Source organism: Mandrillus leucophaeus, unplaced genomic scaffold (assembly GCF_000951045.1).
Source record: "Mandrillus leucophaeus isolate KB7577 unplaced genomic scaffold, Mleu.le_1.0 Scaffold1291, whole genome shotgun sequence".
NCBI classification, from domain to species: Eukaryota; Metazoa; Chordata; class Mammalia; order Primates; family Cercopithecidae; genus Mandrillus; species Mandrillus leucophaeus.
Window position 1 is genome coordinate 376,600 of NW_012101245.1, and position 13,184 is coordinate 389,783.

Genomic DNA, 13,184 nt, shown 5'->3' on the forward strand with positions numbered 1-13,184 from the left:
TATTATCCTCTTACAGTTTTGTCAAGGATTTGTTTCACAACTTTTCCATTTTGATAAAATTATGAAGTCATTTCCACAAATCTTAATTGTGTCATAGCCAATTAGAAAAGGGTAAGAATCTAGAAGGTAAGAGAGGATGAATGTGCATTTAAATTATTTATTAAAAACTGGCCGGGATGGCCAGGCGTCATGGCTAACGCCTGTAATCCCAACACTTTGGGAGGCCGAGGTGGGTAGATCACCTGTGGTCAGGAGTTCGAGATGGCGAAACCTTGTCTCTACTAGAAATACAGAAATTACCCGGGTGTGGTGGCGGGAACCTGTAATGCCAGCTACTTGCGAGGCTGAGGCAGGAGAATTGCTTGAACCCGGGAGGCGGAGGTTGCAGTGAGCCAAGATGGCGCCATTGCACTCCAGCCTGGACGACAGAGCAAGACTTTGCCTCAAACAATAAATAAATAATGTAAAATTGTTTGGTAATGTCAGCACTTGTAATTGGATCTTTCCTATCGGGCTGCAAGTCATATGAAGTAGTTTTATAAAGACTGTTGGTAATGTTATGGTTTTATTTTGAATTTGAATGGTATTATTATATTACCATCCAGAGAATTATTTGCATTCATACTCATAGAAAATTGGTTTTTATTTTCTTTTTAAAGAAAACTGAACTGAGGAAAATGGTATTTTCCTCAAGAAGACTACTGGAACTGGATGACCTCAGAATGAACTGGATTGTGCTGTTGACAAGAAAATCTTAGTTTGTGATGATTACATTGCTTTTTTTGTCCAGTAGTTTGGTTTGTGTACATATATACACATATATATTTTGCACTACACAAGCGATAACATTTTAAGGACTAATATTGCTGATACTTGAATAATCAATCTCTGCTAGGTTATAAGTAGTATACACAGATTTACCGTGCCCTTGAACTTGAAGGACATTAAATTATTAATGATCATTTGGTAACAAGTTTACCTGGTTATCTTCCATAGAGTAACATAAGCTGCTTTTCAAAGGTACCATTGTGATAATGAGATCAAATTTATAAGTTATTATTTTTAATTTTCTAAATTAAATAAAAGAAAGAATGCAAACCAGGAGTGAATTTCAAATGAGATGTAATCAACTTCATATCTTAGTCACGGAGTCGCCATGCCACGTAGTAGAAAACCACAGGAAGAAACGTCATATTCACTTTGTGGGCTGCGCATATTCTTTCTTGGGCGTTCACAACTCTTGAGTTTGGTGTTCAGGCATCATTATTAAAAAGCAGAGTCCTATGTACCAGACTGAGTTTTTATAAATGATTTGCAGACTAGACATAACGCGCCGATGGAAATGGTGAAGAATGAGCTTCATGTAGGTTTAAAAGTGTATTCTGAGCCTGTAGATGATTAATGAGGTTTTTATTCAACCATACAAATGTATTCCTTTGTAATCATTTTTCTTTAACTGAGGATATCTAGTGTCTGCTTCATAGGGTGCTTTGAAATATAAAATGAAAACTTATTTTTACTGTTTTTACAGCAGTCAAAAAGGAAACACATGAAAATCACTTTTGTGCAACTGATGAACTATACAGACTGGACTCTTAACCTCTTAGTGCCTCAGTTTTTCCTTCGGGGTATACTATTTTAGATACACCTACTTCACAGGAGTACTGGAGGGATTTGCAAGCTAACGGGCCAAATGCTTCCGTAGGAATAAGGCATGCCTAACTAACAGAAATTTAAGTCCCTCTTCCCCACCTCTCTCATCTAGACCAAAAAGAAGACTATAATTTAGATCCTTGGAGACTTCTCCTGTATACCTTCCAAAACTTCCTGCTCACTTAGATGTACCTTGTGCTTTGAAGATTTCTTTGATTCACTCTTTGTAGCAAATAATTTTTTTTTTTTTTAAACGGAGTTTCTCTCTTGTTGCCCAGGCTGGAGGGCAATGGCGCAATCTCGGCTCACTGCAACCTCCACCTCCTGGGTTCAAGCAATTCTCCTGCTTCAGCCTCCCAGGTAGCTGAGATTACAGGCGTGCACCACCATGCCTGGTTAATTTTGTATTTTTAGTAGGGATGGGGTTTCTCCATGTTGATGAGGCTGATCTCAAACTCCCAACCTCAGGTGATCTGCCTGCCTCAGCCTCCCAAAGGGCTGGGATTACAGGCGTGAGCCATTGCGCCTGGTCTGTAGCAAATAATTCTTAAGCATTTTCAAGATGTATGATGTTGGGTTTAGCATCATATGTTCAGAGTGTTTTAAATAAGAAAGAATTAATCTGTCTTTAGTATACAGGATGGTTTTTTGTTTGCCTGAAAAGTATAAGAATACAATTTACTTTTCCCAAACCCTTTTTTCCTTATTTTTTTCTTTCAGATAACTTTAATTATTTAATCCCACACTGATTAAAATATGTCTATCTAAAGGGATCTACTACTATTTGCTTTTAAAAAAGTGTTCCCTATTTACTTAGGAAAAAGTGAAGCAAGCAACTGAATTTATATGTAAAAATAACATTTAGACCCGTGGATCAAAGATTATTTTAAAAAATTAGATATTAATTTGGTATCAGTAAAAAGTGGCTTTTCTCTTAGTATATACATAAATAAAATGAAAATTAAGAGTATAAGCAGTTGTGAATCATTACAAGCAGTCCGGGATAACTAACTCCTAGGGATAACCATTTCTATCCTGTTCCAAAGTCTTATTTTATAGTTTGAAAAGCACTTTGCACACAGTTCTTGTATATAAAAGTAAAGATGTAATTATAGGATATAGTGTTCTTGCTTTGTTTAATAAGAACCTCATTTAAACTTGACAGCTATGGTATTTTTTTAATGATCAAGTTCTTTTCTGTTTATTGTAAAACTAAGTTAAAAATAAAAGGTTAATGAGAAATGATATGGCTTTTATTACTTGTTACTGTTAGTCCATTGATTAGGTAAGAATTCAATGAGAGTAAGTAACAGTTGCACATAAAGTAATTATGATTCTCAAAATAACGCCGTGCTATTCCATACAATTTGATAAAAATCAGAAACTGGGATGAAATTTAACTTATTTAGTCATCTAGTTGAGAATATTAGCAATTCAGTCAGATTCTTGGTTTTACTTTTTTTTTTTGAGACAGTCTCGCTTTGTCGCCAGGCTAGAGTGCAGTGGCACAATCTCAGCTCACTGCAACCTCCGCCTCTCAGGTTCAAGCGGTTCTCCTGCCTCAGCCTCCTGAGTAGCTGGGACTACAGGCGCATGCCACTATGCCCAGGTAAGTTTTGTATTTTTAGTAGAGACGGGGTTTCACCATGTTGGCCAGGATGATCTCCATCTCTTGACCTTGTGATCCACCCGCCTCGGCCTCCCAAAGTGCTGGGATTACAGGAGTGAGCCACCGTGCCCAGCCGGTTTCAGTTCTTATACCAAATAAATAGCTTCCCACAGCCACACAGTGAACCCTAATCAACCATCTTCTTATTATTATTATTATTATTATTATTATTATTATTATTATTTGAGATGGAGTCTTGCCCTGTCACCCAGGCTGGATTGCAGTGGTACGATCTTGGTTTACTGCAACCTCTGCCTCCCAGGTTCCAGTAATTCTCCTGTGTCAGCCTCCCGTATAGCTGGGATTACAGGCAGCCACCATGACACCTGGCTAATTTTTGTATTTTTAGTAGAGACGGGGTTTTGCCATGTTGGCTCGGCTGGTCTTGAACTCCTGACCTCAGGTGATCTTCCCGCCTCTGCCTCCCAAAGTGCTGGGATTACAGGCATGAGTCACTGCACCCAGTCCTAATCAACCATCTTAAATACACATCTCTGGTCTTATGTAGAAAATGATGAGAGGTGTTTTTTTTTTGTTACTTTTTTTTTTTTTTAATCGAGACGTAAGTTTTGCTCTAGTTGTCCAGGCTGGAGTACAATGGTGCCATCTTGGCTCACTGCAACATCTCCTAGGTTCAAGTGATTCTCCTGCCTCAGCCTCCCGAGTAGCTGGGATTACAGGCATACGCCACCACGCCCAGCTAATTTTTTGTATTTTTAGTAGACACGGGGTTTCTCCATGTTGGTCAGGCTGGTCTTGAACTCCCGACTTCAGGTGATTTGCCCACCTCAGCCTCCCAAAATGCTGGGATTACAGGTGTGAGCCACTGCGCCCAGCCTGGGTTTTATGTTTTTAGTACCCATCTATGACTTGTAATTTCTACAGAATGATAAAAGTGATGTATCATTTAAGGTATCATTATTCTGCTGCATGTAATAGAAACCCAACTGTGGTGGCTTGACCAAGTAACTGGGTCTTTTCCTTCGATAGAAGTCTGGAGATAGAAGTCCAGGGCTGGGAAGGTGCTTCCACAATGCCATTAGGTAGACAGGTTCCTCCTGTCTTTCTTTTTCCCATCTTTAGTGTGTAGCCTTTGTCTTCATGCTTGCAAGACAGTGAAGTACATTTAGATCTAATGTCTACGTTATAGGCAGGCACAGAGTGAAGCACAGAAGGCAATTAACAGTTGTATTTTTCCATCTGATCAGGAAATAGTAACTTTCTCGAAAGTCCCACACAGGAGACTCCTCACATCTCATTGGCTAAAACTGGCTCTCATAGTTATATTTTTGTATACAAAATTATTTAATCACTTCTCAGCCTTTTGGCTAAGATAAAGGGTAGTATCAGTTCTTATTAGTGCAGTATCTTTTTTTTTTTTTTCTTTTGAGACAGTCTAGCTCTGTTGCCCCGACTGGAGTGCAGTGGCATGATCTCAGCTCACTGCAACCTCCGCCTCCCAGGTGCAAGCGATTCTCTTGCCTCAGCCTCCTGAGTAGCTGGGATTATAGGCGCCAGCCACCTTGCCTGGGTAATTTTTTGTATTTTTAGTAGAGACAGGGTTTTTCCATGTTGGCCAGGCTAGTCTTGAACTCAGGTGATTCACTTGCCACTGCACTCCAGCTTGGGAAATAGAGCAAGACACACACACACACACACACAGCTTGCGAAATAGAGCAAGACACACACACACACACACAAAGAGAAGGAAGGAAAGAGAGAGTGAGAAAGAGAGGAAGGGAGGGAGGGAGGAAGAAAAGAAAGAAAAACAAAGAGAAATTTCCTCTTTAATATGTGTTGAAGGAAACTTTTTTTTTGAAAGAATCTCTGTTGCCCAGCAGGCTGGAGTATGCAGTGGCGCGATCTCGGCTAACTGCAACCTCCACCTCCTGGGTTCAAGCAATTCTCTGCCTCAGCCTCCTGAGTAGCTGGGATTACAGGTGCCCGCCACCACGCCTGGCTAATTTTTGTATTTTTAGTACAGACAGGGGTTTCACCATATTGGCCAGGCTGGTCTTGAACTCTTGACCTCATGATCTACCTGCCTCAGCCTACCAAAGTGCTGGGATTACTGGCGTGAGCGACCGTGCCTGGCCTGAAGAGAACTTTTTATACCTACATAAAATCAGGCAAGGGAGTAGCAATTATTTTTTAAATTTTACTCATCACCCTTTCCCCTCTCTTCTGTCCCCTCCCATCTTCCCTTGGAGCGCTCTTCCTCTTCCACCAGAATCCAGTGATTCTGGGGATGCTGCTAAATGTCCATTGTCCAGCTATGTCCATTGCTGCCCCATCGCGACTCACAGTAACGGACATGTGACTCAACCTGGTCAACTTATATCCCATTCTCATGACCACAGTGATATCCCGTTGATGGGCATAGAACCAGCAGTTACTCTCTGGGATTTATTTCATGGAACTAGGAGAGAGAGTGTTTAAGCCACCCCATCTCCAGCCCCCATTAGACTTTTTAAAATTATTTTTTTTCACAATCCCTACTTTGGATGTAGACTTTAAAAAAAAAAATGTGTCAAGGAATGTATCCACTTCTTGTAGGTTTTCCAGTTTTTTGGCATATATTCGTTCCCAGTAGTCTGATGCTTCTTCGGATTTCTGCGGTATCAGTTGTAATGTCTCCTTTTTCATCTTTGATTTTATTTACTTAGGTATTCCTTTTTCTTAGTCTGGCTAAAGGTTTGTTGATTTTGTTTTCAAAGTAAACCAAGTTCATTTTTGAAAATCTTTTGTATTTTGGGGGGTTTCAGTTTCATTTGTTTCTGCTGTTACTATTTCTTCTACTAATTTGGGGTTTGTTTTTGCTTTTCTAGTTAAGATGTGTTGTTAGGTGTTTATAGATTTTATTGTTATTTATTTATTTTTTGAGACAGAGTTTCCCTCTCGTCACCCAGGCTGGAGTGCAGAGGTGCGATCTCTGCTCACTGCAACCTCTGCCTCCTGGGGTTCAAGTGATTCCGCTTGCCTCAGCCTCCTGAGTAGCTGGGATTACTAGCGCCACCACCACACCCAGCGAATTTTTTGTATTTTTGGTAGAGATGGGGTTTCACCATGTTGGCCAGGCTGGTCTTAAACTCCTTACCTCAGGTGATCCGCCTGCCTCGACCTCCCAAAGTGTTAGGATTACAGGTGTGAGCCACCGCATCTGGCCAGAGACTTTATTTTTCAGAACTGTTTTAGGTTTACAACAAAATCAAGTGGAAAGGGGAGTTCCCATATTCCACGCTCCTCTCCCCCCTGCCCCACCTGCACAACATTTTCCACCGTCAACATCTGGTGGAGTGGTGCATTTGTTTCATCTGATGAACCAACATGGACATATCGTTACCATCGGGCTCATTCTTAGTGTACATCCTATGAGTTTTGACAAATTTAAAATACGTATCCACCATTATATCATACAGAGTAGTTTCACTGCCCTAAAAAATCCTCTGTGCTCCACCTAGTCATCCTTCCCTGCTGACTTCTGGCAACCAGAGATCTTTTTACTGTCTCTATAGTTGTGCCTTTTCTACAGTGTCATATATTTGGAATCATACAGTGTGTCACCTTATCAGACTGGCTTCTTCCAGTTAGTAATATGCACTTAAGATTCATCTGTGTCTTTTCATTGTAGTTCATTTCTTCTTAGCACTGAATAATATCCCATTATATAGATGTGCCTGTTTATTCATTCACCTGTTGAAGGAAGAGTGTAAAATAACTTGCAGACATACCGTTTTTATTTGGAGGTGTCCAGCTGGTTTCTTGAATTTTTTTTGGGTGTCTCACAGACATCTCAAACTTAGTATGTCTACCCATCCTGTCCCTCATGCCAGTTCAGGGTGTAGCACCACAATCGACCCAACTGCTCAAGCCAGAAGTTTGGTGTCAAATGTGGCTCCTCCATTCTCTCACCTGCCTCAGCTCATGTATCAGTAAAGTCCTGTTGCTCCTGCCTCTAAAATATGTCTTGAACCCAGGTGGGCTGGTGCAGAAGCCTTTTATTCAGTCTCCTTCCTTCAAATATTGTCCCGTACAATACACTCTCCACATAGTTAAAAGAATGACTCACCACGGTTGACTTGGTATTAATCAAAAGACCTAGTGTAAACAATAAATATTTGTGCTATATTCTGGACTCTCAGCATTTTTATAAATGGCTAAAAATAAGACAGTTCTTTGTAGCAAATAGAGCAATTAGACCTGAATGTCCTTCAAGATGTTTTGGAGCATAATAGCAAGGCTTTATATAGTTACCACTTCCCAAACCCAAAATTAAAGTATATTCCAGGAAGCAGTAGGGTACTTAGGGTTCAAATAATTACCATTTATTAAACACCTTTTATGTTTGCTGTGTACTTCATCTTACTTAATTCTAACATAGGCGGGCCAAGATAAACAGGCCACTCTTGAAACATAATTTCTGGATTTGTTTAACATTTAATGGGGGTGGGACAAAACATATTTAAATAATGTTTTTTGAGGCGGAGTCTCGCTCTGTCGCCCAGGCTGGAGTGCAGTGGCACCATCTCGGCTCACTGTAACCTCCACCTCCCAGGTTCAAGCAATTCTCCAGCCTCAGCCTCCCGAGTAGCTGGGATTACTGGCGTGCACCACCACACCTGGCTAATTTTTGTATTTTTAGTAGAGATGGGGTTTTACCATGTTGGCCAGGTTGGTCTTGAACTCTTGACCTCCGGTGATCCACCCGTCTCAGCCTCCCAAAGTGCTGAGATTACAGGCGTTAAGCCACCATGCCCAGCCTAAAAAACAATTTTTTAAAAAATTTAGATAGAGACAGGGTGTTGCTGTGTTGGCCAGGGTAGTCTCTAACTCCTGGCCTCAAGCAGTCCTCCCACCTCAGCTGTCCAAAGTGCTGGAAATACAGGTGTGAGCCACTATGCCCAGCCGCAAATTATTTTCTATTAATGCAAACTGTATATAGCTGGCCGGGCAGCTCACGCCTGTAATCCCAGCACTTTGGGAGGCAGAGGTGGATGGATCACGAGGTCAGGAGTTTGAGACCAGGCTGGCCAACATAGTGAAACTCTGTCTCTACTAAAAACACAAAACATTAGACGGGCATGATGGCAGGCGCCTATAATCCCAGCTACTCAGGAGGCTGAGGCAGGAGAATCACTTGAACCCGAGGGGCGGAGGTTGCAGTGAGCTGAGATCGTGCCATTGCACTCCAGCCTGGATGACAGAGTGAAACTCCGTCTCAAAAAACAAAAAACAAAAACTGTATGTAGCTGTCAGGGAGGAAATACAAGTTTTTTCCTCAACTCTCATGAGTTCTTAGTTGGGATGGATTCCTGTAACAAGGCATATTAACAATAGAAAAACAAGTTTATCAGTGTGTGTAGTACACATCACATAGGAGAAACCTCCATGAAACATAACCTAAAGTAGTGGCTTAGAACTCTAGTTCATACAGCATCTTCAACAAAGAACAATATATTTGTAGAGAAATGACAAGACAAAGGAAAGTGGTTTTAGGCTTCCAAGGACTGGAACCTTTGAGAAGGCAAACACTGTATGTGGGAGGAAACGAATTGAATAAGATTTCTTTGCCAATTCCTCTGGTGCTGTCCCTGGTAGATAAGACTCTAGAATTGTCTCCAGCAAAGGAGAATTTATATCCTTCCTTTGGGCAGAAAGGCAGGGGGATGGGGAGAGCTTTCCTCAGTTTGCTGCTGCTTAACTGCCTTTAGCTCAAAAATATTTTTATGTCAAAGAGGCATTTTAGGATGATATATTCTGATTTCCTTCATAGCAAAAGATGCATGGATTTCTACTGGTGGCCGTCGGTGTTCTTTAAAGACGTGCATGCACACATATACATCAGCTGTCAACCATTCCCTTTTTCCCATTGTTCTTTCCTCTTAGGTTTTTCCTTAGCAAGTGTCTGAATCTACATCTTGACAGGTATAAATTTAGATAATAAGTCACCTGTTCCCAATAAATACCATTACAGCATGCCTTACCTGTGGCTGAATTTCAGGTGATTATAGCTTCACATGCTAGGTCTGTTTAGAGTAAACAGTGTAACTTTCCACTCACGGCCATTGTCTTCTGCACTAGGAATATGCTCAGAGCGCATTTCCCCGATTATTCAGTAATGTTTCAAGTCCCTGTTAAGGTTAATATCCTGGGTAGCAACTAAACTGGCTTGTTCCTTAATCTACTCTGTTCATTCCAACTCTCCAAATTAATCACTATTAATCCCCACTGTACAGTGAGTTATCAGTAGCTCACTTTAACCTGCCAGAGGCCTTTTATTGTGGCAGAGCAGTGATTTCAACAATTTTTGTTTGATTCCAAAACTTACTTTCTTTCTACTACTGGCAAATACCGTAAAAGGATAATAGATAATTCTATGCTTTTGCCTAATTTAAGGGAAAGATGTAATTCACATTCAAGTTTTTAACAACTGTATTTTGAACATTTTACTAGAAGTGACCATTAAATCTAAGTAGTTATTACTAAAACAAGCTCAGTAAAACCATTAACCTATGGATTCAATTATATAGCACTAATTATAATGGTATATCTTTCACTGTAACCATTTTAAATTTGTACATTTTGTCAACTACAACAGGGCTGTTTATTGGGATGGTAATGGAAAGTAAAAACACTAAACCCAATGTGCAAAAGGTACAAGTCTTTTTTTACCCCCAGGGATGGGGTCTCGCTTTGTTGAAAAGAATGATGTTGACAGATGTGCTTGTGATAGTTATATTTATTAAGCAAAAGAAAATTATGTTTTGTTTTTTAAGGATCAATCTGTTTCTGATAATGTTGCATGTTTTAATAAATGACAATAAGATGTAACGCATCACATTTTCTATTAAAATTGAACAAGATATTCAAATTGCTACAATATATCACACCTAATTGTTCCAATACTATTTTATTTTATTTTTTAAGACCGAGTCTCATTCTGTTGCCCAGGCTGAAGTGCAGTGGCGTGATCTCAGCTCACTGCAATCTCCGCCTCCCAGATTCAAGCAATTCTCATGCCTCAGCCTCCCAAGTAGCTAGGACTACAGGTGTGCACCACCATACCTGGCTAATTTTTATATTTTTAGTAGAGATGGGGTTTTGCCATGTTGGCCAGGCTGGTCTCAAACTCCAGGTTTCAAGTGATTTGCCTGACTCAGCCTCCCAAAGTGCTGGGATTACAGGCATGAGCCATCGCACCCGGCCTCCAGTACTATTTTAAACAAATACATATTGTGGAGTAAGCACCAATAGAAATCAAGGCGGCAAAACTGTATCATTAGGAAAGTAAACGAAAGCCTTAGTCTTTTTGTTTATTCCTTATTCCCCAAAGGAGTTACTAAGCGAAGGAATTTTCTAGCTGCCTTTATTTATTTATTTATTTATTTATTTATTTATTTATTTATTTATTTCGAGACGGAGTCGTTCTGTTGGAGTGCAGTGGTGCGGTTTTGGCTCACCACAACCTCCGCCTCCTGGGTTCAAGCAATTATCCTGCCTCAGCCTCTAGAGTAGCTGGGACTACAGGCGTCTGCCACCATGCCCGGCTAATTTTTGTATTTTTAGTAGAGACAGGGTTTCATTATGTTGGCCAGGATGGTCTCGAACTCCTGACCTCAAGATCAGCCCGCCTCGGCCTCCCATAGTGCTGGGATTACATGCGTGAGCCACTGCGCCCGGCCTTCCAGCTGCATTTCTGAGGTCACAAGTATGGCTTAAATGATTGCCCTCAAGAACACAGCTTTTGAAGGTAATATGCAAGTAAATTACAATCAAATGAAACTGTATGATTATTTTGTTATTTTAATACTAAACTAAACAGTGAACTGAAATCAGAGGAGAAAGAAAATCAAGCTAGTGGCTCACTCTCGATAGTGTCTTCTAATTTTATTGATGCTTCAGTTTTCAGAAAGTGCAATAAACAAAATAAATAGATGAAAAAAGCTTTGAAGATTTATATACAGTTTTGAGATTAAGATAAATTACTGACTATATGCCTTTCATTACGTTAACTCTGTGAAAGCTGTAACGTACATTAAAAGCGCACTGAATTAGGTTAAATAATGATCTTTCCCCCTTAGATCAATCTAGTATTAAGAAGTATATAATTATGCAAGCTTATTCTATAACACAAGGCTAGACTAAAAGGAAAATGTTTGTGCTACAGACTAAATCCAGATACGGTCAGGTGCTGAGCAGTATTCCTGGCTTCAAAATAGGAGGTATCTGTTTCGTCATCTGGCTGGGGGATGAAAGGCATAGTTTGATGCTGCAAATTTTCCCAGTCCACATCACTGAAGAGAGGATGACGTTTTAGTTCTTAGGAAAAATATAAAACAAAACAGTATGGTCTCATTACCTAAGTAAGTACTGCTTTACAAGAATTATAAAAAGAGAATGTCTCACATATAACTTACCTTACTTTATTATGCCAGTTTCACAGATGTTTGTTTAACGTCTGTTAGGCCACATACTTCACAAAGGTCTACATGGGCCACTTTGAATACCACTTGGCATATGACAGGTCCCTGGTTTGTATTTGTTTAATGACAGAATGAATGATTTGCCTTAACTTAGAAGCCTATCTTTCTCACATCTTTTTTTTTTTTTGAGACAGAGTCTTGCTCTGTCGCCCAGGCTGAAGTGCAGTGGCACAATCTGCTCACTGTAACCTCGGCCTCTCGGGTTCAAGCGATTCTCTTGCCCCAGCCTCCCGAGTAGCTAGGATTACAGGTGCACACCACCATGCCAGGCTAATTTTGTATTTTTAGTAGAGATGGGGTTTTGCCATGTTGGCCAGGTTGGTCTTGAACTCCTGACCTCAGGTGATCTCCCCACTATGGCCTTCCAAAGCCCGGCCCTCACATCTTTTTTTTTTTTTTTTTTTTGAAATGGAGTTTCTCTTCGTTGCCCAATCCGGAGTGTAGTGGTGCAATCTTGGCTCGCTGCAACCTCCATCTCCCAGGTTCAGTGATTCTCCTGCCTCAGCCTCCCAAGTAGCTGGGACTACAGGTAAGTGGCCCCATGCCTGGCTAATTTTTTTTGTCTGTCACCTAGGCTGGAGTGTAGTGGCACAATCTCGGCTCACTGCAAACTCTGCCTCCCGGGTTCAAGCGATTCTCCCACCTCATCCTCCTGAGTAGTTGGGATTACAGATGTGAACCACCACGCCTGGCTAATTTTTGTATTTTTAGTAGAGATGGGGTTTTACCATGTTGGCCAGGCTGGTCTCGAACTCCTGACCTCAAGGGATCCACCCGCCTCAGCCTCCCAAAGTGCTGGGATTATAGGTGTGAGCCACCGCACCCACCTTGCATCTTCTTACAGAATCCCTGACTCAAGGGAAGAGAGCATGGCCTACTTTCTGCTCCTTGATAAACCTTCCACGTCATTGATCTTCCATGATGAATGCTCCATTTCTTACTCTAAAACCTTGCCACCACTTTCTGTCACCACATTCCTTAGCAATATCTATTGCCCTAGACAGCTTTAGCATGAAGCTCACCCTCCTCTCCCTTTCTTCCCTGCACTCCGTCCTTATCCCTCATGGTGATTTCAAGATATACACTGATGACACTTCTGACACGTTCTCTTCATGGTTCTTTGACTTCCTTGATTTCACTGACTTGCATCTCTACAACATACTGACTTCTAGCATATGGCTACATTGGAAGCTCTGTATCACAGAGCTGCTCTGCTTACAAGATTTCAAAGCCTTCCTCACCTCTTTACTGCCATTTCATTACCTGTCATTTTTCCTATTTCCTTCTACCTAGTAAAATAAAAGTATGCTCTTCTGGGCCAGGCGTGGTGGCTCATGCCTGAAATACTGACTATATGCCTTTCATTACGTTAACTCTGT

At 40.9% G+C, this 13,184-nt stretch overlaps 2 protein-coding genes across 7 annotated transcripts in view; one reads left to right on the top strand and one right to left on the bottom strand.

The window, feature by feature from the left end:
* ACBD5 (acyl-CoA binding domain containing 5) overlaps window positions 1–2,898 on the top strand; it is a 55,935-nt gene extending 53,037 nt beyond the window's left edge. For all 6 annotated transcript variants that reach the window (XM_011972453.1, XM_011972455.1, XM_011972456.1 and 3 more), the window contains one exon: window positions 660–2,898. In XM_011972453.1, the coding sequence (XP_011827843.1) occupies window positions 660–672 (13 nt within the window). In that variant the 3' untranslated portion in view covers window positions 673–2,898. The remainder of the gene's footprint in view (window positions 1–659) is intronic.
* Window positions 2,899–11,177: 8,279 nt separating this feature from the next.
* MASTL (microtubule associated serine/threonine kinase-like) overlaps window positions 11,178–13,184 on the bottom strand; it is a 43,895-nt gene continuing 41,888 nt past the window's right edge. Inside the window, exon 12 of the mRNA XM_011972458.1 lies at window positions 11,178–11,641. Coding sequence (XP_011827848.1) covers window positions 11,484–11,641 — 158 coding nt within the window. The 3' untranslated portion in view covers window positions 11,178–11,483. The remainder of the gene's footprint in view (window positions 11,642–13,184) is intronic.